General features: G+C 36.3%; 2 protein-coding genes across 3 annotated transcripts; both read left to right on the top strand.

The window, feature by feature from the left end:
- LOC112055975 (vanin-like protein 2) lies at nucleotides 1-14,997 on the top strand. Of its 2 annotated transcripts, none has more exons than XM_024096286.2 (12): nucleotides 1-117; nucleotides 2,714-2,830; nucleotides 3,764-3,886; nucleotides 4,560-4,735; nucleotides 5,258-5,472; nucleotides 5,588-5,674; nucleotides 5,747-5,850; nucleotides 9,621-9,821; nucleotides 10,977-11,098; nucleotides 11,638-13,021; nucleotides 14,071-14,195; nucleotides 14,397-14,997. In XM_024096286.2, the coding sequence occupies exons 1-10, from the start codon at nucleotides 64-66 to the stop codon at nucleotides 12,050-12,052; spliced, it is 1,614 nt and encodes a 537-aa protein (XP_023952054.2). In that variant the 5' UTR covers nucleotides 1-63; the 3' UTR covers nucleotides 12,053-13,021; nucleotides 14,071-14,195; nucleotides 14,397-14,997. The 2 variants fall into 2 exon arrangements, with proteins under 2 accessions (XP_023952054.2, XP_052739027.1); XM_052883067.1 differs by having other exon boundaries at nucleotides 11,638-13,705.
- LOC112057278 (vanin-like protein 1) lies at nucleotides 12,191-25,901 on the top strand. Its single transcript, XM_052882868.1, has 12 exons — nucleotides 12,191-12,196; nucleotides 14,071-14,195; nucleotides 14,397-14,862; nucleotides 17,250-17,366; nucleotides 18,651-18,773; nucleotides 19,547-19,722; nucleotides 20,452-20,666; nucleotides 21,059-21,145; nucleotides 21,561-21,664; nucleotides 22,576-22,770; nucleotides 23,031-23,155; nucleotides 24,818-25,901. Exons 1-12 carry the CDS (start codon nucleotides 12,191-12,193, stop codon nucleotides 25,215-25,217), a joined length of 2,139 nt encoding a protein of 712 aa, XP_052738828.1. The 3' UTR covers nucleotides 25,218-25,901.
- Nucleotides 25,902-27,521: the final 1,620 nt, after the last annotated feature.

Below are 27,521 nucleotides of genomic sequence, written 5' to 3'. Positions count from 1 at the left end.
GCCAGTTTGTTCGGATGACAGTGAGAAGCGATACGTACATTTTGTAATTGCAAACACAGTGTAATGGGTGGCCTTTGTTTGTTTGTATTGCTTTGTTTATTTGGATTTTCGTCACAGGTTCTGTATTAATTTTTATTTTGATTTTCATTAGTTTTATTCGTTTCATTGGATTTGGTTTTCTTGTATTTATGGATAACATTGAAACATAAAATACATAATTGGCAAAGCTTTTTATTATCTACAACAATTTATTGCCTTCTAAAATATTTTTGTGATGTCAAGTGTTTATTACATATAAAATATTCTTTCTGTTGTCTGTGTAAATTTCAACTATATTTAAATTATTAAATTTTTTATAAACATGTAGGTACATATAATACAACTCAGAATTTAACCTTTAGAATTATTATATACCTACTTGTATAAAATGTTGGTAGTGAGTTTTAATAACCTTAATCGTCTTACAATTTTCTTAAAAACTTTTAAAAGTCGAAACTTGTAGGCTCTAGATGAAATAAATATTATGAAGAAAAGAAAATCCATATAGGCACCTACTAATATTATAATTGCAAAAATAAGTCTGTCATTTATTATGTCTAAAGGCTTTCACGGCTAAACCACTAAACCAATTTTGATGAATTTTCATTATTCTGTATGTTACTTACTAATACTGCTTGATAGAGTCACAAAATAAAAAAATCTTAGGTATAAACTGTCTAATAGGTATTTAGGTTCTTCTGCTGTTATAATTTGGGTGTACTTAGCGTATTACTAATTTGCACTGAAGATAGAGATTTTGTAGAAATATCAATGTAACCTAGAAACCCTAAAATTTCGGCTATTAATTTTAGTAAGCTTTGATGTCAGCTATCACCTTGTTAAATATGTCGTGATATGAAAGCCGTTTCAATAATTATTATTTATATTATATATATTATTCATATAGATAACAAATAAGCAAATATTTTTTAAACAATAAATATTCGCAAACGTCCCCAATTCACGCGACAGGAGGTAGTTTTTATCCGAGATAATAGGGTTTTTTCCCGGATAAAACTACCCCCTCCAATAAGGAGGGGGTAGTTTTAGTTTTACCGTGTAGGGGGCCATTACAAAAGGCCTTGATACTGATGATTTTATATAGCTTTATTTAATTATTACATGACGGGGACGTTGAGAAAAGCTAAACGAAAACATTGTACAGTAAATACTGTAAGTTGTTGTAGTGATAGTAATATGTATTCTGTGGTAAGGGTAGGTCAGTTCAAGTTACAAGTTCTCTCATGTAAGAAAGAGACAAACAGCTGTATCCAGGCTCTGTATTGAATCGCGAAGTATTGATATTGGTTAGGTACGTCAGTACTGCCGGTTAGCATAATATTTTTAAACCATATTATATTATTCCCCGGATAGTCGCGGCTCTTATGTTAGGTATACTCGTATACATTTTGTGATAAGAGACAACCTGGTTTGTAGACTAATATGGATTTTATGATTTGGATTCAACTCGTTGGACTTCTTTTTATACAATATTCCGATCAGGTAACGTAGAATGTTTGGTTTGCGAAATTGTAGCCAAAATGTTAAAACGTGAACTTGACAAGCATCGAAAAAATTATACACTACGTCAAACTACCTACTTGACCGTGAATTGTATGTGACTGACGTAGGGTTGCCAACCGTACTATAATATTATTATACTATATATATATATTGTACTATATTTTGGGTCTGCGTACTATATACTGTTGCAGAAATATAGTATGCTAATACTATATGTTCAAAACTTTATGAACTTTAAATTTTAAGAACATTATCATCGTATTCGAACTTCTACGACCATCTTATCTAACCGCACTTAAAATTAACGAGAAATAATTAATGAGCTTTTGGTTTTCGAAATATTTAACGTGAATAACTTGGAAAATAATAATATAATATCTCTTATTTACTTAAGACAAAATTTATTGACACATACAATACTTAAGTGTAAATAAATATGGTTTTTATAAAAACAAACGTGTTTTTTCGCTTATTTCCTAAAATACAATATTTTCTTTAAGCGTACTATATATATATTTTGTATGGTTAAATCTGAAAAATACTATATTTTTCTTAAGAAATGTTTGCAACCCTAGACTGACGTGACCCAGATGTGACCCAGATATGACATTGACGTGACTTAGAGAACTATGACATCGTGTTAGTATGTATATATGAAAACCTAACGTTCATTGTCGTATTTTTTTGTTGAAGTTCGTCTCCTGGTAGTGCTTTTTCGTGTGTTCCTCAAATTTTCTTTTACTTATAGTCCTCTGACTTTCTAATCTTTATGGTCATCGGAGATTTTTACTATACTTTATAGCTGTAATTTAGCATGGTTATAGGTTACTAAATGTCGATACAGTTGTAAAATAACATCTTGATAATTTTTTCTTGGTAGGTCCCCTACTAGTAAAGAGGGGATGATTTTTTTACTCATTTATCTCAAATCTTGAGGTATTGATGTGTCTTTAAAAAGGTGGGGCTGTAACACTTGATATTTAGTTTCAGGGATTCCTTTGTGAAATATTAAGGTAAATATATCGATGGGTAAAAAGAGTTATATCCTCCCTCTCTCTCCTCTGCTCCCCAGCTAAACGGATGCCCGTTCTGCTAGTTTAGTTTTACTTGAAAAGTAATGTATATTTCTATAGAAATGTTATTTTTATAGAAGTCTACACCCAGTGATGCCAGCTACGTAGCGGCGGTTGTAGAGTACGAGGTGCGAGCAGACGCCGCCGTCAACTTGCAAAATTATGTCAAATTTATACAAGATGCTGCTCAACAGGTAAGCTAAAGCACAGAAAACATATGGCTAGAGTATAAAGATACACACACAGACTCACGCACGCACGCACGCAGCGTTTTTGACGTTTGGAAAATTTGAGAAAATAAGTTTTGAAATTAAGTTTCATAAGAAATCCTTAACTTTTATTAATTAATATCGATATATTTCGGACCCGGGTCCGTGTTTCGGGTTGTATCAGGTAATCAGGAAACACTGACTTCGGGAGAAAGTTATGCTAGCCATGCCAATAAGAAACGAAGAAGTTGAAGAAGAATGAGTTTTAGGGATGTCAATGACATAGGAATGGAAACCTACCCGGTGTCTTGCAGTGCGATGGGTTAATTAGTGACGGTGGTACGAGCTGAAATAGTTTCTTTTTTTTTCTCTAAAAATTAGCCCTTGACTACAATAGCAACCGATGGTAGCATGATGCACTCTAAGATGGAAGCGGGCTAACTTAGGAGGAGGATGAAATTCTACACCCCTTTCGGTTTCTACACGATATCGTACCGGAACGCTTTAATCACTTGGCGGTACGTCTTTGGCGTGGTAACTAGCCGAAGTCTCCCACTAGCCATACCCTGGACCAATAATATTAAGAAAATCTCAGCCGGACCTCCATCGTGAAAATCCACCGCGCATACCACTGCGCCACGGAGCCCGTCAAAATGTTTCTTTGCAGTGTTGCTATAAAGCGATATATTATCTTTGCCTAGTTACCATAAGTTGGGCCACCTGTTTGATCCAGCAACTATATCTTTAATACATTTAGATCTTCGTAATCACGACTGAAAGTTAGCCTACCGCTATAAATTACGCGGCATATTTATAGCAGTATTTATACAATTTTATCTATATTGTACATTATTTGATAGTTGATACCTAATCTAAATTAGTCAGGAATTCTGCTATAAACTTTTTTTCTGATTACAGAATGCCGATATCGTGGTGTTTCCTGAGATGACATTGACTGTGCGCAACCATGTAGAGGTTCCTATAAACGGCACTCTGAAGGACTTCCCCGTACCAGCGTCGCATCCACAACTTTATGACGAGGTATATCCTGTTCTGCCTAGTCAAAAACGTTCAATTTCTTTCATACCTACTCGTAATTATGGATGAATGTTTACCAACTAAAACTAAAAATAAATCATGTCTATATCGGCTTTTACATTTTGGCTTTGAGGCTAAGTGACCAGCCGCTGGAGACATGATTTTTCGTGTTTTGCCGAATAGTACAAAAATATGCTTTACACTTGGAAGATCTGGACCCCTGAACACATTCCAAAGCCACCATAGTTCGAACGCCAAGATTGGCTACTTACCTATGGTAGGAGAATAGGCTAATAAACTTTCAGCCTTCATAAAATGTAAATACCTAGTCGTAAAAAAGGCTATCTATTATTAGAGAGAAGCTTTGTTAAAATAAAATAACTTTGTTAAAATAGGCAAGTGAACATTAAAGAGTGAACATCCTGAGATTGCTTTGGTTTCAGAGTGATTTTTGTAGGGTTTTGGTGGCGTCATCGGTTGGATTTTTACGGAAAACCGCAAATTATATCAATTTTTAACTTTTATTAAAAACTTTCGCAAAGTAACTATTGCTTCTATTAATTTCTTATTGTTTATTAGATTTCTTTATCTTTCTGTTTTTTTTTGTATATCTAAGTCCCAAGGTACTAGTAATCTGGACACAAAGGTTTTAACATGATATTATTTCCATGTTCAGGTTCTCGTCACCTTATCATTAGCGGCAAAGGAAAACGAAATATACGTGGTAGTTAATTTGGAGGAGTCAGTCGATTGCAGTACCGGCGACGTCGTTGGAGAGACCTGCCCGGAGCAAAAGCTCTACCTCTTCAACACCAATGTGGTGTTTGACAGGAGTGGTGCGGTCATAGATAGGTAAAATGTTATGCCAAAGCGATCATGAACATTTCTTTAAAGTACCTGTGCAGTTATTTTAACCATTAGCCTTAAGCATTAAGGCATTAGCCTATTTTAACGCCAGTACAGTACCCAGCTTCTTTTTATAGGAGAAAGTTTTATTTATGAATCTTAGTCACTTTCTGCTCCAATGCAGGTTGTAGGGTTAAGGCTGTTATATTACTTCATGACCACTAACAGATGTTAACGATAGTGACCCGACGGTTTTTAACTTTCTGAGGCACGGGGATGGATTTCCTCACTTTGAGCTAAGAATATAAGAATAGAAGATTCTAATACTGAAAATTTCTTGGCAGATATAAATGCTCAGTATTTCACAGCTCTATCCAGGACATCGTGAAACCCACAGGACAAACACTAGACCAACGTGACAATTCCAAATTCCAATGCAGTATCAATACTCATATGTGATTAGGTTGCTTTGTTGTATGTGATATTTTAGTTAGGAAATGTTTTAACAATTTTTTTTTTTAATGTCAGGTACCGCAAAATCAATCTGTTTGGAGAGTACACGCGAACTCCTGCTTTATCTTCGGATTTAGGCATTTTTGAAACGGACTTCGGCGTTACCTTCGGACACTTCATCTGTTTCGACCTGATGTTCCAAGTGCCAGCTATTCAAATAGTTCAGAAGCATAAGATTACTGATATTGTTTTTACCACCATGTGGTTCTCTGAATTACCATATTTGACTGGTAAGTTATTATCGGGAAAATAACTACGATCAAGTAAACTATTTTATAAAAAGAATATTGCCATAACTTTCAAATATTTAAAAAAAATTACCTAACACAACTTTTTTTTCACCAGCGGTTCAGATTCAAGAAGCTTACGCCTATTCTATGGATGTGAATTTCTTGGGAGCTGGAGCTAACAATGTTCAAGTAGGAAGTGCAGGTAAACAAACATTTTATTCTAATAAAAATAAAATGTTCACAGTGAGACCATAAATGTCTTATTTTTTTTCAGGTTCAGGTATTTATTCCGGCAAGGCTGGAGCATTAGTAAGCATAATGCCAGGCGTCCCTACAACTAGACTGCTCGTCGCGAGGGTGCCTAAGGTACCTGGACAGGTAATGTCAAGTCAACAATTTATATTTTGAAAGAGATTAAATTTTGTTGCGGGTCAAACTTTATAGCTGTCAAAGTTTATTTCGAGTACGATGCGGCATACCAGTACGATGCGCGTCGATTTCGTCAAAGTTTCCGTAGCCAAGTGGAACGTCGGGATTTCCAAAAATGTATGGGATTGACAGATCTTGATCACGTGACCTGTCGATGGCAAATGTCATTCTCATACATTTTTCTAGTTTTCGAAGCGTTTGCGATCGTAGAAAAAGAATCGACGTGCCATTTGGCTATAGGGGCTGGGTAGAATAAACTTGTACCTCTGCTAAGTAAGCTCGCTTCTTAGACTGTTTCGTCACTTAACATCAATGAGATCGCAATTGAGGGCTTGTATCTGATTAAATAAAGAAAATAAAACATTCTTATTTTTGTATGTCTTTGACCTTTTTGGGCCTTCTAATACAGATCTAGCATTTACAAGAATCAGCCCTTTACTAATGTCATTGTAATTTTGATAACTGAATAAAAGATTTGATTTGAAATTTATACAGTCAATATTAATTCAATGAATCATACATGTTTTAAAAATGTTTACAAGCCATTACTGTGTGGGCGTTAATGGGCTAAACCGTTATTAACTTTATTAATCTTTATTGATTAATATCAAGATAACATAATTTCTAAGGAAATGACTGCCGTTTTGTCTTCAAAGTAGGTGTGATTTGGGTTTTGCATTAAAAATATATAGATTAGAATTTTAGTTGATCAAATAATTATTATCAATTGTGATAACATAATTTCTGAGTACTGCCTCGTTAGTCCTTCTATCCGTCTACGTGGCTTCGGATAAACAGGCCTTGGTTCGAATCCAGGCCGGGCTATGAAATACTGAGCTTTTCTTTCTTTTTCTCAGTTTCAGCCCGGAATTGCGAAGTTGGTACCATGGTGTTTTGGATAGCACGACAAGCAGCTGGTCGGGTTCATTTTAAATGCTAGTAGTCGTAGAATTTAACATCAGGTATCACCCTAAGTCCGCTATCCTCTCTCGACGTCATCATCATCATCATCATCATATCAGCCGATGGACGTCCACTGCAGGACATAGGCCTTTTGTAGGGACTTCCAAACATCACGATACTGAGCCATCTGCATCCAGCGAATCCCTGCGACTCGCTTGATGTCGTCAGTCCACCTGGTGGGGGGTCGGCCAACACTGCGCTTACTAGTGCGGGGTCGCCATTCCAGCACTTTGGGACCCCAACGTCCATCGGCTCTTCGAACTATGTGCCCCGCCCATTGCCACTTCAGCTTCGCAACTCGTTGAGCTATGTCTGTGACTTTGGTTCTTCTGCGGATCTCCTCATTTCTGATTCGATCACGCAGAGATACTCCTAACATAGCTCGTTCCATCGCCCGCTGTGTGACTCTGAGCCTTCTTATCAGGCCCATAGTTAGCGACCAAGTCTCGGAACCATAGGTCATCACTGGCAACACGCACTGTTCGAAGACTTTTGTCTTCAGGCACTGAGGAATTTTGGACGAAAAGATGTCGCGAAGTTTCCCGAATGCAGCCCAGCCGAGTTGGATTCGACGGTTCACCTCTTTCTCGAAATTGGACCTACCTAACTGGATCATATGTCCTAGGTATATGTATTCGTCTACAATTTCGAGTGCAGCGTTCTCAACTATAACTGGGTGGAGCGATACATGAGCATTACACATAATTTTTTTTTTGCCCATGTTCATTTTCAGGCCCACCTGCTGAGAAACGCTGCTGAGGTCATTGAGCATGGTACTAAGGTCATCCAGAGTCTGTGCCATGATGACTACATCATCCGCGAACCGCAGTTGAGTGATGTACTCGCCATTGATGTTAATGCCAAGTCCGCCCCAGTCCAGAAGCTTAAAGACGTCTTCCAGTGCGGCGGTAAATAGCTTCGGAGGGATCACATCTCCCTGCCGCACTCCTCGCTGCAACTGGATTGGCCTCGTAGTCTGATCCTGAATACGGACTGACATAGTGGCGTTTTCGTACAAGCACTTCAACGCTTGGATATACCTGTAATCAATTCGGCATCTCTGCAATGACCTTAGCACAGCCCAGGTTTCCACCGAATCAAAGGCTTTCTCATAGTCCACAAACGCTAAGCATAGTGGCTGGTTAAACTCGCGAGTCTTCTGTATAACCTGCCGCAGCGTATGGATGTGGTCTATGGTACTAAAGCCTTTTCGGAAACCGGCTTGTTCGGGAGGCTGGAAGTCGTCGAACCTATTAGCGAGACGATTCGTAATGACTCTCGAGAACAATTTGTAAACGTGCCAGGAAGGTGCTGCCAGAGCCAGGAATAGCGGGGCTGCCGGGGACTAGGGGCTGTGTTACGTTTTTGTAGTCCATACTAAGTTTTGCCCAGTACTGACCACGCTGGGCATGCGGGTTGGCCAGCGCAGTGCTAGATTACTCGCGCCGGTGTCGCTGCTGCCCGACACCGGCCTGAGGCATTTCGTAATCTAGCCTGTGGGAATGGATATACCGCCATTCGTCGGTCGCCAGAGCCTCGTCGGTCCATCTGCAGGGTGCACCACGAGCAGGTCAGGTTGGCAGTTGGGGAGACTGACTGGTACTAGCCTCCCCCTTACACCCCTCTCGACGTGCCCCTCTCCAAATAAGTAAGGAGAGGGGCACGTCGATTCTCTTTCTACAAACGCTAAAGAATGGGAATGATAGATTCTATCGATATCATGATCACATGAACTGTCGATTGTAAATGTTATCCCCATACATTTTTTTAATTTTTGAAGACTGCGATTGTAGAAAGTGAATCGGCGTATCGCATGGCTATAGGCCCTGGCCCTGTAGTGGGCCATTAATGATGAAATACTCGTCACCTATAATGTTTTGTTTGTACTGGGGTTGGTTATGTAAAAGTCGTTACTTGTTAAAACGTGTTCCTTTCACACACACACACCCACAATCCAACGTTTGCAATTAAAACGAGCTACCTTTCAATGTATTCAAAAACTATCTACCACGGAATACAGAATCGCATATTCCGAATCGAATGACACCTCAACAATAGTTGTAGGAGAAGGAGAAAAAATTATGACCTAAATACCACATTAACCAGAGGCTACGCTTACTACGACCTAATATATTTACAAGACGAATATATTTATTAATGTATTTTAATTTCCGACGTGTGGGTATTCTCCGGCCCATGTGAACGGAGCGGGGGCCTGGTTAATTGGCCTCCAGGCAATGCCTCATTGCCCGGGCGTGTCGGGGGCCTTGCTCCCCCGGCGTTTTCTTCCAACCCCTCTCGGGGTTGAGGCCATTGGCCTATTGATTTGTTGGTTAGATCCGGTGGCTCTGCCCTGCGTCGGGGCAGCCTCGCATTCAGTAGAGGTGGGGGCCTTCGCACTGTGTATTTAGTTTGTGGCATGGCGTTACAGAGCTGCCATTCCTGCATGAATGGCTGCCACTGGCCCTTAGCCTTGGAGAGAAGCTGCAAGCCCGGCCATCAGCGCTTCCACCACCACCCGGATGACGGCTGTCTAATCCATGGGGGTGTGGCTGGTTGAGGGCGACTGATGGTGGGGCCTGCGATGTGGCTGTTGGAGTGGGTTCTGTTCCTCCTCTCCTCAAAGCAGAGCGTTGGGTCTTGGGCGCTGTTGTGGGCGCCGCCGGCGGTTCCACCTCGACCTCCGAGCTGGAGGGAGATGGAGCTCGTGGCATTACTGCTATATGTTTGTATTAAATAAAAGCAATGTATTACAGGTAGATGGCACTGGCATCGCACCGCCGGGTCCTATTTACAACGATCCTACTGAACAAGATAATCTATACCTCCTGACCGATTCATCGCTACCTGACCACACTACCAGGCTGTTGACACCAGGAAGTAATAATTTTCTCCTCCACGACACTAACTTAACATGCGTTTTTTCGTTAGTAATGGAAGAGGGAACTGGAGAAAATGTAAGGTTTTATATTTATATATCCTTGACATTGTTTTTATAAGTTACACTTAGGTTTTGCATGAAAAAGATATGCTTACTGTCAAGCAGTTATTAACAATTGGTGATAGAACTAACATAAATTAATAAAATACCTACGCCTTGATTTATAATTATAATTTTGCGTTAATTGAAAATGCTTTAATGTTTTAATACTGCAGTAACGGTTCATACTTACTTATTAGTGGAATGATGTTATTTAATACGTATTTAGTGCATGTTGGTGAGGTGATTTATAATATTATTGTATTTTAACAATTGAGGTAAGTAATATGTATATTTATTACAAGTATTTTTACTAACAATTCAACATTGCTGGTTACATAACACTTAATAAGTTACCTATTTTTTATTGCTTATGTATGTATGTACTGTAGATATATAAGTAATATTTACTAATTAATATAGTAATAAGGTGTTTAACTGTGAAGGAAAAACATCGTGAGGAAACGTGCATTCGTAAGAATTTACTTAATTCTCTACGTGTGTGAAGTCTACCAATTGGGCTAGTGTGGTGGACTATTTATTAGCCTAACTCGTCTAATTTTGAGAGGACGCTCATACTCAACAGTGAGTAATGGGCTGTTAATGATGATGATTTTGATCAAATGATTATTATCAATTATGATAACATAATTCTTAGTTCATTGCTTCGTAATACTTCTATCAGTCTATGTCGCTTCGGATCATGGGGCCTTGGTTCGAGTCCAGGGTGATGATGATGATGATAATGATAATGACTACAACGACGCCGACGATCACCATGGTGATGATGGTGACGATGATGATGATGGTGATGATATTAAGGTGCAGTGTTTAAATGTACAAATTAATATTTCATCATTATTAGTTATTACTAATACGAATGTTCACTCATTATGCAATACATAAAAATATTGCTGACCGAATCGTCGTTAATGAAACCAATGTTGTTATGTTGCATAATAAATGTAATTCTTTGGCAGTTAGTTTGACAATTGAAAAGAAGGAAAATATCGAGAACCGATTACAAAAATATTGTACATCAAGCTCCAGGATCAAAGCATCAAGAGATAGGATCACACTCTAACATTAGTGTTTATGAGATCCATCTTAGTCAAAGTGTTTCACTTTTCAGGCACCCTTCTATAGAGCCTTTGCTCACGACGGTGCTAACCTGTACTCTAAACGCGACGTAGGCACTGTGGGCTGTTTGGTAGCTGCTTGTAAAACAGACGATCTCAAGAGTTGCGTTTACAGGTAAATCGCTTAAACGCTTTGATATCAAATCGAAATGCTTTCCGTTAGTTACGCAAAAACTCAAAAATGACCTGACGGATTAGAGTATTACAAAAAAATCTATAAGGATCGAAACAATCTATAAATTTACTGGTAATTATATAACTGAGGGTTTATAGGGTATGTAACTTACATGATGAGATGTATAGAAATCCTAGTAAAGCAATTAATTGGATATTACCTATTTACTTCATCGATACCTGTCTGTAGGTAATTGAAATACCTGTGATGGAAACAAGCAAGTACAGAATAAGGATTGGCTTTATTTGGGTTGGGGAGGAATATTAATCAAAATATATTGAAATTTAAAAATTTACATTTTACCATTGTCTACATGACAGAAATATAAATTAATTTAAATTTATAAACACAGTATATATTAAATATTTACATACTATTGTGGAGATATAATCAGAAAAGAAAGAGTATGAAAATTATTATACCTACATAACCTAACACCTTTAATTAAGCATAATATATTATATATTTTATGATTGCAGGCCCAAAGAAGACACTGTCAAAATACAAGAACTTGAAGTTAAAATGATATATCGTCGACAATATAATAATACTTTAAAATGCAACGATATTGAATATTTTCCTATTTCAATCAAAAAGAATATGTTTCCACTCGAACCTTCAAACTTCACGTACGAAGAGGATCAGATACAGAATGGGGATTATGAAGATCAGTTAAATAAACTAAATCAAGACGGACGCGTTCAAATAACAAACAAAATCAATTTACCCCAAACAGAACTTATTTCTTTCGGTATTTGGGGTCGAGTATTCCAGAGAGATGGAGTTATATTGAAAAACTTCACCGAAGATGATGTTAAAAGATACATTGAAATAGAAAATGTTATATACGACAAAGCAAAAGATCGAAGTTTCCTAAAAGATGATGAATTATAAATAATACTTAGGGGAAGTCCGGGAGACTTGACCCCCTTTTTACTTAAACGTATTTAAAATTGGATGTGTAAGTGGTAGCAGCTCGATTTTTTGCAAGTAGAGCATATGCCTAAATAGGTATCGTTATACATTAATAGAATGGCAGTATGATAAATATATTGGGTGCTGAATTACTTTTTAAAAAAAATGAGATGTGGCTCATGTCTCCCCAGCCCCTGGGAGAGTTGATCAGGGGATGTATGAATTAATTGATATACTATGATATACATATTGACTATGATTATCTGGAATAATAATAATAATACTTACTATATTATTTTTTTCATAATGATTAAGTACATTTGTTATACTCATACTTTTAAGAAATAAAATTTTAAGCTAAGCCTGTTTATAATTTAAAGTAATTAATGATAACCTACAGGGTACTTTCCGTAAACAGAGAATTTTAAAATTTGTTACGAAGCAACGTCTTTATACGAGTAGGACAAATAAAAGAACAATTGCGAAAACAAAAAATTTTTAGTCAAATCATATTAAAAAAAATAAACTTTTCTCTTTTCCTCATCATCGCGTAGAGATATTAAATAGAAATTCATACTCGCACCAAATCTTTAATACCTTTATGCTGTAATAAAATTAAACTTCATTGTGGAACTTCAGATATTTGGTGGAACTATCCCACAAACAAATGGGAGCAATATTTCATAAACGATCTAACTTGAGCTTGATCTGGGAAATCACGTCCTCAGTAATCAGACGCATATAACAACTTTCGTCGGATACTTTTAGTTTAGTGTTTTTTTACCTTAAATCTGCTGTGTTACTAGAACGTAAAACGTATAATTAAAACTTCAATGTCAACGCAATCAAAAGAAACAGCAATTTAAGCCGCTTAGTTTGAAACTTCCGACTCGCAAATAAATCAAAATCTACAAGGTACTTCTCGTGAACTCAGAATCTTGTTATTTGGTAAGAAGCAACGTCTTATAACACAAATAAAGGAAAAATTGCGAAATCTCTTTTACTCATGCACGCGTACAGATACAAGCATTACATATTACATATAATATGAATTCGTACTAAATACTCAGGTTTTTATTATCTTCAGTCGTTTTCCGTATTCGTTTTCCGTTGTTAATTAGATTTTGATTTGGAATTCCGAGAGACTACTTTTTTCCTCAATCGGAATGTATATTATCGCAAAGGCTCGCACTCGTTACGTACGCGTGAAATTTGTTTCGTTCGGAAATAACCTAAGTGTGCGTCAGTTAATGTATTTTATATTGATGTCATGCACTCGGTCAAAATTAGTGTATGCGGCCGGCCCTAAGCGCCCAGGTTTATACAGAACCCTCGGTGCGCGAGTCCGACTCGCACTTGACCTTTTTAATGTTTTTGTAACTGTTCTAAAAGACAAGACAAGTGAATTATTTGAAGGATTCCATACCAAAAAAGAACCTTTCTAAGATCATTTAGTTTTCTGTCTGTCTGTCAAGACCCTTTATTTCGGGAATGCGTGGACATATCAAGTTGAAACCGTATACTCAGATCAACGGCTCCATAATGTTGTAAATAAAGGAAACTTTTAAGTTTACGTGACAAATGGCCTGTTTTTAACCGACTTACAAAAAAGAGGAGGTTCTACGTTTGACTGTATGTATGTTTTCGAATATCACGTGAATTTGACGTCTAAGAACTTACATTTCGACACTCAAAGGAATCAAAATTCGTACGTAGGGTTTGACCTAGAGCCAAAACTATGAAATTTGACAAGTAACTAAAACCACAAGAACAAATAAACAAATAAAATGATGATAAACGATGAACAGTTTATGATGATCCTAAACATACTCGGACTCGCACTTGTCCGGTTCTTTATAGGACCATAAGTTTTACAATTATTTTTACCAGACCGTGTCTATGAATAATTGACATTTCGTCGTATTTGATTAAATAATGATGACCCACTCTGTTTAGATGTGCATTATATAACACATGTTTACGTTTACAAATTTTAGATTTACAAGTACAGAGCTGCAGCATACAGTGGTGTGAGATCTTATAGCGGCGCGGCAACCGGTGCCGTGAAACTTTGTTCCGTAATCGCCTGCACAAATGATACTCTGGAATCCTGTGGTCAAAGGTGATTAAATAAAATTATTATACTCAGAGAGAGTGACTCTCCTTTACCCTCATTACCAACATTACCCTCCTTCTGACGCAGTCGGGTAAAAAATAACTAACTCTTTTGAAGTTTATTCATCGCAACTCTATTACCTTGCTATCGCTTTTATTGTATCTTTTTGTTCACCAAAATTTCACACATTTTATTCTTTATTTTCAGGTTCTCCCAGTATTCGACGAAATCGGCTGCTGTCTTTAAAGAAATGACTATAAATGTGTATGTGCTTAAACCAAGTACAGATACCGCTACGTCAGCGATGAATGTAGTGTATTTTCCCGTCAGCTTGGACACAGGTCTCATGCCGTTAAAACCTGATTTTTACGAATTTAGTGAATTAGAAGTCCCTAGCGCTACACTATACTCGTATTACGGCTATAGTTTGAAAAATTACGACGGTGAACTATACAGTTTTGCGGTGTGGGGAAGGGAATACACTACCGAAGAAGAATCTACAACAACAAGTACAACCACAACCACAACCACAACAACCCCTGAACCTGATGTCACTCAAAATCCTACCACTGAAAGCCCAGTCACTCAAGACACTACCACCAAAGACCCTGTCACTGAAGACCCTACCGTTGTAGATCCTACCACAGAAGATCCTGATGGAGGTTCATCCAATGTACATCGAATTCATTTAATATTGTTTTTCTCTTGTATTCTAGCGTTGTTAAGACTTTAAGCTATAACTTAAAATGTTTACTAAATAAGTATAAACAGGTTTTTATTGTTTTTGATGAATACAAGCTAAAATATTGACTGTGTTTTGTTGTTCGAACTGTATAGCTTGCTATAGACAGGTGAGAGGTTAGTTACAGGTTTCATAGTAGCAGTGATAAAACCCATGTAGGTTACATTTAATACACCTTGATGCCACTTGAATATTAATAATCATATCTGATAGTACACAATGGGGATGATGACTAGGTTTGAATATATTGATTTTTATAATACATTCGGATAAATAAGGTCAATGATAACTAATTTATACATAAAAAGCAAAGATTAACTGGATATTTGCAAAATAAATAAGATTATAAATTTTCAAAATCTATTAAAAATCTTTTATCGTAATTAGATAAAAGTTCATACAGTTTTATCTTTCTTACGTTTTATTAAATGTGACATTTTTAATAATTGAACTATAAACATAAACGCACAAATAACAAAGATATTGGTAATTTTGTTTGAACGCCCATACAAATTAACTATCAGTAAGTGCCTACGACGTCATTAGTTCGTGCCACTTTGTATGGGGCGTTTTTCAGGGATCCGCGGCAGCGTCGCAAATCTGACCCTTTGGATCCCTGTAGCTCCGAAAGTAATGATCACAGATACCCTGTTACTTTTACAAAATTGCTTTACTATTAGCATACTCTTAATTTATATTTCATTTAAAAAAACAGTCATCATCCCTATTATCATATGGTCCGTTGGTTTCTATATTCTCCTTATGTCAGAGGGGTACAACTAGTCGACAAACTTTACGACGTAATATAATTTTAATATTATAGAGTTATAAAGTTTGAGATTAAGTCAATTGGTTGACTGTACATGCGCTTTTTAGACTGTTATCTAAATTGAAGTGGTATACCGAAATAAAATTGAATTACCCATAATAAAATTGATAGAAATATATTTTTGTGTTTGATGATGTCAGTTCTACTTAATTACAGACTAAATCAGTACGTGTTATAAGATTTGACAAAGTGCAATGACGAGCATTTGTTTCCTGTTTATCTTTTTGAGTTTCTGTGGATTTTCTGCACAGGTTTCGTATTGTTTTTTGATTTTTGTGTTTATTCAGAGAAACAAGATACTGTTTATAAAAAAATAAACTTAAGAAAAAATATTACCAAAATAGTTTTTAATCTATTACCCATTTATTAATATTATTATAATAGTAATAGTATAGAAGTAATTAATAATTTATTTTTAATATAATTTTAATATAACTATTTAATTTTCTTCATCACGCGTGATCGGCTGAACCGATTTCACTACTTTTTTGTGTTTGTTGTTGTCAAGAGTAGGTTCTTAAGACAGAAAAAAAATAAAAAATATGCGGAAAAATAGAAAAAGGGATAGGAAAGTAGGATAGGGATAGGGTTGGGTAGGGTCTGTGTAGGGGTAGTTGAAAGATTACGAACGTCACGCGGACGAAGTCGCGGGTGTCCGCTATAGACAATAATTGTGACTATCGTTTTCTAAATATTAATTGTATATTTTTATGATTTTCTTGTACTAGCATCACCATCGCTTGATATACCGATATCTATACTAATATTATAAAGTTGAAGAGTTTGTTTGTTTGATTGAATGCGCTAATCAGGAACTACTGGTCCGATTTGAAAAATTCTTTCAGTGTAAAATAGCCCATTTATCGAGGAAGGCTATATATTATACCCGTATTCTTACAGGAACGGGAACCACGCGAGTGAAACCGCGCGGCGTCAGCTAGTTATTCTATACAATTTCTTTAATCACGCATTTTCAAAGGATAAGTAGCAAACTTATCTACATTTTTATGAGAAGTAATAACAAAGCAGTAACTTTTTATTTTAGCATTAAAGATAAACTGCTTTATCTGAACACTGTCAAAACTGTAAGTTGTTAGGGTGAGTACTTACATGTTTAATAAGATCTTTTTCGATAAGGTAAAAAATAGGTACGTCAATTAGTAACAGCTCTAGTGCTTATTGTAACAGAATATTTATTTGTTATAGCTTGGCAAGTTTGTTCGTAACACTCTAGGTGGTTGGTCCGGCCAGGGGGCGTGATAAACCCACGACTGATGCACGTCACTTCCCCGCATGCACGATTTCACACCCGTCTTTCCCCCCGTCGCCCGCATATTATGGGAGTGTCATCAAAGAACTTGTCAAGCTATAGTACAACACATAAATACAAAATAACTAAGCACGTATATGGTACAAAGCTTTGGAAAGCCTTTAGCATGATCACAAAACTTCAGTATATGAGATAACGTATCTTATGTGTTTGTAACAGAAATCTACGCCTAATGACAGAAATTATGTTGGCGCTGTGGTCGAATATCTGGAGAACACAAATTCGAGCATTAATTTGCAAAATTATGTACAACTAATACAAGATGCTGCTGTACAGGTAATTCATACATAATTATGATTGTTTATTATCTTGGCGAACGAGCTTTGCTCGATGTTTTTTATATTTTTCAAGGGGTTTAAAATTTTACGTTTTTTATATTAGTAGAATTTTTATGTACACACAAGCAAACCATTATAAACTTACAACTTACCTTTGAGTTTAGTTTAATTAGTGTTACTGAAAAGTATGTTATTATTTGTTATTTGTCTCGTATTCCAAGAAAACATATAAGAAATATAAAACGTAATCTTTAGACCTGTAAGGGGTATAGAACATTGAAACTAAAAGAAAATTGAATCATGTTAACATTTGTAAATTATTGAAATATTGCATGATTACTTTTTCAAAGGAGCAAATGTAGAGTTTCTTGCTGGTTCTTCTCAGCAGAATCTGCCTTCCGAGCCGGTGCTAGAGTATTTACAAATAGTCAAACATTCCATAGACGTTCCAAAAGTGCTTGAAAACTAAGTCTACTTGAAGAAAATGAATTTTAAATTTTTGATTTTTTTTTAAATAGAATAAAATAAAAATGTTTTTTTAAATGTGCATATTTACTATATTGGAAAGATAAGCTTCTGGCATATGAGCACCACGGCTGTCTCGGACGTAGTTAATCTGGAGGTCCAATTTTATTATATATAAAGTATATCGGCAATAACGCATCGAATGTTGTTCTCCAAGTGGTCAATCGTTTCATTATAGACTAGCGACTTCACATATCCACACAGAAAATAGTCTAGCGGTGTTGAATCGCACGATCTTGAAAGCCAATTCACGGCTTGGACGAGTTGGATTTTGTTAAATGGATGGACACACATCCAAACCCTGCACACATGGCAGATAGACTTTCTATAGAAGATTCGAGTCTTCCTCTACGCGACGCCGAAAGCAGTAATGGCTTCTTCTGTACGCACTGTACGACGTCTCTGGATTTAGAGTAAACGTGGTGCGAAAACGTTCCACAGTTAATCGAATTAATTGGTCTAATTGATGATTATGTTTACCGTAAAATGGACGTAGTGCACGATACGTTTTTCGAACAGAACCATGACTTTAAAAATATTTTTTCTCAATTTAAAAGCGTTGTTTAGGCGTCAGTCTATTCATGTTGAAATGCCGAACCAAAGTGAACATAAACCACTTGACAGCTGGCAAAATAACCGCCAGTTAAAAAAAGTGTTGCCAACTTAAAGTTCTAACAGCCTTTATTATTTACAGAAGTAATTCTTGTAAATAAAAGATTGCTCATAATTTAATAATAGGTACCTGTGCTTATTCCAGAGTGCTGACATAATTGTATTTCCTGAATTAACATTAACATTACCAAACTATGTTGAAGTTCCTGTCAACGGTCTTTTAAAAGATTACCCGACACCGGCCCTACATCCAGAACTTTATAATGAGGTATGTTTATACTCTTTCGAATAGAACCCAGAAAGTTATTATTAAAAAATTAAGTCACAAAAATAATTAAATTATGGATATTGTGGATAAAGTACCTAATCTTGAAACCTGTAACATTATGCAGTATAGTTTTGATTAATAAATACTTCTTCTTCTTCCTCTTCCTTCTGAGCCAATTCCGCACTTAGCCATGTGATTGGCCGTTGTACGTGGGTCCTTGTAGGTTCTCGCTGGATTCACTCCATCCAGTCGAGCTCGCTCCAGAAGCTTAGCAGGCCGCCCAGGTCGCTGAAAGCCTCATGGAGTGCCACTGAGGAACGTTGCAATCCAATGCACGTTGCTTGTTGTTCCGTTAAGCCTCTGCAACTGAGCATAAAGTATAGCGGTGTCTCGTAATTATCATCTAAATTCGGAGCAACCCATATTTTTGTTCAATTTACTAAAGTAGAGTTGATTTATACCTTATCGTAAATTATAGTTTTTTTTATAAGGAATAAGCTCGCGCTTGACTACGATCTCACCTGATGGTAAGTGTAGATGTGGCCTAAGGTGATACGCGCTTGCCTAGAAAATGCCTTTTCACTCTCGTCTTAAAGATGCACAAGTTGTAATAATTAGGAAATACTGACTTCGGGAGTTCCATAGAGTTCCATACCTATACATGTAATTAAGTTTATTAAAAGGCTTTTTCATAGATGTTTAATGCTATTGTAAGAGTTAAATGATACTCGTATACTCGTGGTAGTCGCATTAATACCCTTTTTGGAAAACAGTTTCTGGTTGCCATATCATCAGCGGCATTGGAGAATGATATCTATGTCGTCATCAATGTGGAAGAGTTACTGGACTGCAGCAACGGAGCAGTTGATGGGGAAACTTGTCCAGAAGAAAAGGCTTATGTTTTCAACACCAACGTAGTATTTAATAGAACAGGAGCTGTTATTAATAGGTAATGTATGACATTGAACAAATGTTCATTTCTGTTTCACACAGTTCCTTATTTAAACGCGCCTTTTCTTGTTAAAAAAATAAATTGTTTTCGACCATAAACTTTATCAATCACTCCAAATCCAAGGGGAACCCTGTGTGATCTTATAACAATGAGCCCGTGAAATTTTGTAGTTATCAAGTCTTCACTTTCATTAAATTATTTACAATTTTTCTCTTTCTTAATACTAACATGTCTTGAAATAACTTCTCCTACCAACTTTTCGCCGTATAGCCGTGATAGCTCAGTATGACCTCTGCCTTTGGTTCGGAGGGCGTAGGTTCGAACCTCCTGCACCTCTAACTTTTAACCAACTTTTAAAAACAGTCTGAATCGGTGAAGGAAAACATCGTGAGGAAACCTGCATACCTGAGAATTTTCTCAATTCTCTAGGTGTGTGAAGTCTGCCAATCCGCATTAGGCCAGCGTGGTGTGAGGGATTAGGCCATTACCTAACCCCTCACATTCTGAGAGAAGACTCGTGTCAACAGTGAGCTGAATACCCATATTCAGCTCACTGTTGACACGAGTCTTCTCTTGCTAATGATGATGATGACCGACTTCGGGCAAGCACAAATAAAACCTACAGAAGAATTTCAGCAAAAAAAAATCAAAACACTTCGCTATAAAGAACTTTCTATTAGCTGACTTATTGAACTATTTTCTTAATGAGTGTTGTACATATTTTAGATATCGTAAAATAAATCTCTTTGGTGAAACCACACGCACTCCACCATTTACACCTGAGTTAGGAATGTTTGAGACTGACTTTGGGGTCACTTTTGGGCACTGCACCTGTTTCGATTTGTTATTCCAAGTGCCAGCTATCCAATTGGTCCAGAAGTACAACATTACTGACATTGTCTCTCCTATCAGATGGTATTCAGAAATGCCATTTCTGTCTGGTAAGTTTATTTTCTTAATAATTTTCGTGATATATAAGAAATTAAATATCAACATCTCAAACGGTGAAGGAAAACATCGTAAGGAAACCTGCATACCAGAGAATTATCTTAATTCTCTGCGTGTGTGAAGTCTGCCAATCCGCATTGGGCCAGCGTGGTGGACTATTGGCCTAAACCCTCTCATTTTGAGAGGAGACTCGAGCTCAGCAGTGAGCCGAATATGGGTTGATGACGACGAAGTTTATTTTAGTTGGTCTATGAATGCCTAATGCATTAGTCACAATTGTCGCAATGTAACTTTGCTATTTCTTTGAGAACCTTTATTGACAATTTTACATATTTTTTTCCTGTGTGAAAAGTTTTATTTACCAAATCAACTGTTTCTTTACTAGCTGCATCGGTACAACAAGCATATGCTTCTGTTATGGACGTGAATTTATTAGCAGCAGGAGCTAATGATGTTGACAAAGGAAGATCGGGTAAGTGGTACTTACAAGTGTTTATAGTAAGTATAATATTATAGCAGTGATACTTATTTTGAATAATATAAATGAAGTTTGCATTATGAAAATCGGAAAAATAATCACATAAAATAGAATAATTTTGCTAGAAAAGTACCTACATTTATTTTCAACAAAGGAGGATTTTGCGCTCGAAATTGTAGATTCTAGTAGTAGTAGTAGTAGTAGTAGGTAGATCGTCTGCAATTTCGAGCCTATATATGAGTTGATATACCTACCTATCTAATGTAATTGTTTTAATTTAGCTCACTATAATTACGTCCCCTCTTGACATATTGAGATTCACAGCCTATGTATATGTCATATAAAAAAATTAATAGTTTTAATGAAAGTACTTAAACAATTAAATCTAATGAGTATTGAACTATTTTAGGGTCTGGAATTTACTCCGGCAGAAATGGCGCTCTACTTAGTGTGATGACTGGAATCCCTACTACTCAATTGCTTGTTGCTAGGATTCCTAAGATACCTGGACGGGTAAATTTCTAGTATTTTAATAATATTAATTACAAGTAGACGCCCGCGACTTTGTTCGCTTGAATTTCTGTTTTTCATAAATCCCGTAGCCACTACCACTGTACCAAAGTTCACCTAAATTGATTTAGCAGTTTAACTGTGAAAACGTTACAGACAGATAGACCAACTTTTGTTATTAGTACTATATTTGTATTAGTGGTATTACCAATGACTACGTTAACTATGCCCCCGAAATCGCGCTTCACCCGCGTAGTACCAGGTCCCGTGAGAATACGGGGATAAAATATAGCATACGACACTCACAAATAACGTGGTTTTCTAAGGTACAATTTCAGTATTTGTTTTCTCAAAGTCAAGTCAAGTCTCTCAGTCAAAGGATTTTCAAAGTCGATTCAGTAGATCCAGAGCCAACACCACAAACTTTACCTCTTTATACTCATAATATCAAGTACTAGCGAACGCCTGCGACTTCGTCCGCCCTTACACCTCTTTAATCCAGCCCTTACAGTAGTATCTCTGTAAAAATAGAGTAACTTCTCCCGTTTTCCCCATATTTCCCGTCACTTCTCCGCTCCTACTGATCATGATGAAAAGTATACTATAACCTGCCCAGGAGTATAAAGAATAATTGTAGCAAGTTTCGTTAAAATCCGTCGGGTAGTTTTTGTTTCTATAACGAACACACAGACAGATAAAAAACAAAAATTTAACTTATTTCATTTTTGGCATCAGTATCGATCATTAATCACTCCCTGGTAGTTATTTTGGAAATATATTTCATGTACAGAATTGACCTCTTTACAGATTTATTATAAGTACCTATAGATAGATAGATAGATAGATAGATAAACGAGATCTGTTTATTGTAAAATCACCAGAATACAAAAGTATTCATTATTTAATTTCTTCAGGTAATTGGTGCAATCCAGGGGCCAATCTATAACGACCCAACAGATCAGGACGGGCTACATCATACGACTGATCTGTCTATACCATTCCACAAGACGAGACTATTGAGACCGGACACTGAATACGAGTTTACGCTTTTCGACAGAGATGTCGTGTGCAACTTCAACCTCAAGTTTACTAATAGAAACGGAACTAAAGTAAGACTTCTATGTATGTCTATGTAATTGCTTTTTTATTTGAAAATTTATTATTAATAATTTTTTTTTCAAGTATATTCATCTGCTGCTAATTATATAGATGTGACCTAAAATGGGACACCTAGAAGATGCCTATTCACTCTTTAAAGATAGCAAAGTTGTCAGAATTAGGGCGTTGGAAGGCAATTCTAGAGTTCTAGACCCTAGCCATGTGATTTATTTCGTATATATTTCATTAATCTGTGGATTTATTCATTCAGAATTACAGATACAGGGCAGCAGCGTTCAGTGGAGTCAGAACATATAACGGGTTTGCGTCAGGAGGCTCGAGACTATGCGCCATATACGCCTGCACCAACAATACCATAGAATCTTGTGGTCAAAGGTACGCAAAAGAGAGATAATTTGAACGAAGTTCCTTATCGCGCGTTGCGAAAGGTGACGTAAAAAATTAAGACCAAAAGTTGTAACGACACTTTTTGCAATAGTTGTAAACCGTGCGCCGTGCGCATGTTTTTTTTTCGTTGATAGCTTTAGCGATAGCGATAACCTACATCCGGGTGTCCCTTGACACTTCTCAAGGTTTTTTTTTGATATTTCGTACCCTGAGGCCATCATGATTATATTATAGCTACGTATAGTGATTTTGGTGATTGACACTTTCATTCACTCAATTCGTACCACTTATTGAGTTACAATATTTACACATTAAAAACAAGACCTACTATATCATAATGGTTTTGTAATAGGTTGTGATAAAATATCAATATACTAATTGTGTCGAATATTTTTATGCCGGAGTTCCATTTTTCTATCTCCCGCAGGAATACTATTTTTTTAGAAGAAAGGTTTTTCCGTCCATTAAATTTTGCTTAACTGCGGCGTTATCGCCGCACTTCATAGTTTCTAAGTAACTATGTTGAGCGAAACGCGTAAGCGCCTCAACGCTTACGATTTTGGTCGCAAGAAAACTTACGTCGAGTTACAACTTATTGTTGTAACGTTGTAACATGTTACAACTTATTGTTATAACGTTGTAACATGTTACAACTTATTGTTGTAACTTAATGTTGTAACATGTTGCAACTTATTGTTGTAACGTTGTAACATGTTACAACTTAATAATGTTGTAACATGCTTGTTCTATAGCGGTGCAGCAAATACGTCAATCAGTCGGGCAACATGTTTTTTGTTTGGCACATCTTCTCTAGTACGTAGTATCAATGACATTAGCAACTATAATTCTAGCATTTTTGCACACGAGAACATTTTAGATAACAAAAAAACAACTGCGTTACGCTGTTGTTATTTTAAAACAATCATCATTATCATCACGGTGTATTATCAGACCATGATACATTTGATATTATGTATCAAATACATTAATCTATCAATCTAATAATAATTTATCCTTCCTGGCAGTTGTAATCACCATGATTCGCTACTTGAAGTGACGAAGCGTTTTCTCCTTATCTGGTATAATAATTGTGATATAGAACATTATTGAATTAATTTGTCTTAATATAACAGAATTACTATTCTATTATCTTTCGTTTATTATCTCCTAATTCCTAATTTTAATTAGGATTTCTAATTTTATTTTTAGTCAAATGATCAAAAACTCATTTATGGACTCTTTTTAAGTTTATTAAAATGATTTTACCTGCTACCTCTTGATATTCGCCTGTGGTACTTGAGGAGGTATATTGTCCTTGAATGAGCACATTATGTCAATTCCTTGCATATTTCGATGTAACGCCACATCTTTTTGTTATCAAAGACGCTACGTAACCACAGTCTGTTTAGGATGCTTGACAAAAATATTTTTAATGTAGTTATAGGCTCCTGGAAATAAGTTGAAACAAAATGCCAGTTGTCTGCAAAGGTACAGTTATAAACAAAAGTGTTAGAGGCGTGCTCCGTAAATGACCGGTACACTAAAGATGTCAAATAACTGAAAATTTCGTACGGGATTGTAATAACGTGTTGCCATGGTTACTGGTAAATTTATAACTGCACATAGTCTTATACTTGTATTTTCTTACAGATTCCCGGAATATTCACCGAACTCCACTGTGATATTTGAAAATTTGGAAATAACCGCATTTGTGCCTATACCACAGACAGACAACAATCTCTCAGCGAAGAAGGCGGTATACTTCCCCGTCTCTTTAGACACATCCCTAATGCCTGTAAGACCTAACGATTACGTTTTCTTCGAAGAAGTACGAGAAATACTGGATTCTTACACCGTTTATATGTTCAGTCTTAGAAAGTTGAACACTGAGTTATACACATTTGGTATGTGGGGAAGGGAGTATACAACTGATGGACAAGAACCTACCAATAATGGGAATACTGATGATAGCGCCCCTGATTCATCCGATGTACATCGGTTACATGTAACACTAATAATACTTCTTGCCTTATCAGTTTTTGCCTTTTAAACATTGATATAATATGCGACGCATAGCATAAGTGTAAACTAGTTCTAAATTTTAGTATATAGGATAATTAATTGACAGACCAAGCTAATTTTAAGCTGATGGTAAGTGGACAACCATTGCCTTTAAATGGAACAACACTTGGCAGAGCCTGCAAGGTATACGTCCAACAATGTATAAGCTCAGTGTCCATCAACCTAAAGCTATCTCATGTACCTGTAATTACACTGACAACCATGTTTTTTAGACAGCAACACAGCAATGCTTCTTGGCAACGAGCAAGAACATTTAAAACTACTAAAATCATTAAGGTCTGTAGCTTTTAAAACTATCTAAATTTATGGGAATGATAGATCCGATCGACAACTTGATAATGAATGTCAAACCCATATTTTTTTTTATTTTGGAAGCTTTAGCGTTTGTAGATAGAGAATCGACGTACCATATGGCTACAGGCTAGATCATATACAATCGAAACTGTAGTTACAGGGCCCTACTATTTGTTATAAGTAATGCTTAAACTCAAAGTTTCCTTCTACGCTTGCGGGGAATTTTTCCATTTGTTATAATTTAAGTATTCTATTTATTTTTTAGATCCTTGTAACTATCATGATGTAACATCTGATAACAAAACAACAACAATTTGTTGTTCTGTTATCTGTTCTATTTTGTAAATAAAACAGTTGTTTCTTCTTATGTTGTTTATTATTTGATAGCAGGGTTTTCCCAATGCTATACTTATATAAAGAACTAGATGCGATGTAATTATACCTATATCAAGTAATAGCATGTGGTAACTACACTACTTGTTGATATTTTAAAATTGACTCGTACCTATCTACTAGACTTTTTAAAGAGTGTAATTTAAACCGCCAAGTTGAAAGAAGAAAAAAACTATTTTACGAAAGTAATATATAGAATAAAGTTATTTACACAATATCAAAACGAAACGAGCTTCTGTCTGTCTGTTTGTCCGGGTTAATCTAAGGAGCGGTTGAATAGATTTTAATGGGACTTTCGCTGGAAGATAGAGAAGGTTATTAAGCAACATATCTACTTTACTTCCTAATTTTATAAAGCTGAAGAGTTTCTTTGTTTGCTTGAACGCGCTAATCTTAGGAACTACTAGTCCGATATGAAAAATTCTTTTAGTGTTAGATAGCCCATTTATCGAGGAAGGCTATACGCCGGCTATATATAATTCCCGTATTCCTATACGGGAACGAGAACCAAGCGGGTAAAACCGCGCAGCGTCAGCTAGTAGATAATAAGATCCTGATCCTGAAATCCTGAATTTCACGCGTACAGAAAAGCGAGCGTCCACTAGTAGACAATGATGTTATTGGATGTACGCGGCTTAACCTTTTTTAAGACGTTGAGGGTCGGGACCTTGGAAACTTGCTACCCTCTAAAGCCAACTCCATAGCTGTATACCTTAGGTACCTACCTACCTACTAGCGCATGGTTTGTAAAACTGTCAGCTTTTGTAAAATCGTGAATCTGCTAATCACAAGTAACACACTAACACAGCAGAAATGATAGTGTGACCAATCAGTAAGTCGTTAGTTTTAAACTACTTTTTATCCCGGAAAACCCATGGATCCCGCGGTACTTGTTTTCACACGTACGAAGTACTTGACGGCTTGACTTAGCCGACATGGTCAAAACTAGATAGCTAGTACTTACCTAAAGATAGCACTACCAGCTTGAGCAAAAAATCTTTTAGCTTTTATAAAATCATGATGGCCAACATGGTCTTAACTCTAAATAAACTACATAGCTGTCTACCATAGTACTTACATAAGGATAGCACTAGCAGCATGAGCAGAAAATCTTTCAGCTTTTATAAAATCATGGTGGCCGGCATGGTCAAATAAACTACATAGCTGTCTACCATACTACTTACCTAAGATAGCACTAGCAGCATGAGCAGAAAATCTTTCAGCTTTTATAAAATCATGGTGGCCGACATGATCTAAATAAACTACATAGCTATCTACCATAGTACTTACCTAAGATAGCACTAGCAGCATGAGCAGAAAATCTTTCAGCTTTTATAAAATCATGGTGGCCGACATGGTCAAATAAACTACATAGATGTCTACCATATTAGTTACCTAAGATAGCACTAGCAGCATGAGCAGAAAATTTTCAGCTTTTATAAAATCATGATGGCTATAGGTTCACAAAATATTCTAACACAGACGAAATGTAATGTAATTTAATGACGAAATAACCAATGCGTAAGTCGTTTGTTTTAGTCACTTGTTTGACCTTTGATAAGTACCTACTATATCACTATGAAAT

Source organism: Bicyclus anynana, chromosome 8 (assembly GCF_947172395.1).
Source record: "Bicyclus anynana chromosome 8, ilBicAnyn1.1, whole genome shotgun sequence".
NCBI classification, from domain to species: domain Eukaryota; kingdom Metazoa; phylum Arthropoda; class Insecta; order Lepidoptera; family Nymphalidae; genus Bicyclus; species Bicyclus anynana.
This window is presented reverse-complemented; position numbering and strand designations above follow the sequence as displayed.

Excerpts from the sequence above, each read along its gene's own strand:
- LOC112055975 (XM_024096286.2), top strand. The coding sequence starts at position 64 with ATGGGTGGCCTTTGTTTGTTTGTATTGCTTTGTTTATTTGGATTTTCG. Across the intron at positions 118-2,713 it reads TATTTGGATTTTCGTCACAG|AAGTCTACACCCAGTGATGC; the intron begins GTTCTGTATTAA and ends TTATTTTTATAG. Across the intron at positions 5,851-9,620 it reads TGCCTAAGGTACCTGGACAG|GTAGATGGCACTGGCATCGC; the intron begins GTAATGTCAAGT and ends AATGTATTACAG.
- LOC112057278 (XM_052882868.1), top strand. Across the intron at positions 14,196-14,396 it reads CTGGAATCCTGTGGTCAAAG|GTTCTCCCAGTATTCGACGA; the intron begins GTGATTAAATAA and ends CTTTATTTTCAG. Across the intron at positions 21,146-21,560 it reads TGTTGACAAAGGAAGATCGG|GGTCTGGAATTTACTCCGGC; the intron begins GTAAGTGGTACT and ends GAACTATTTTAG.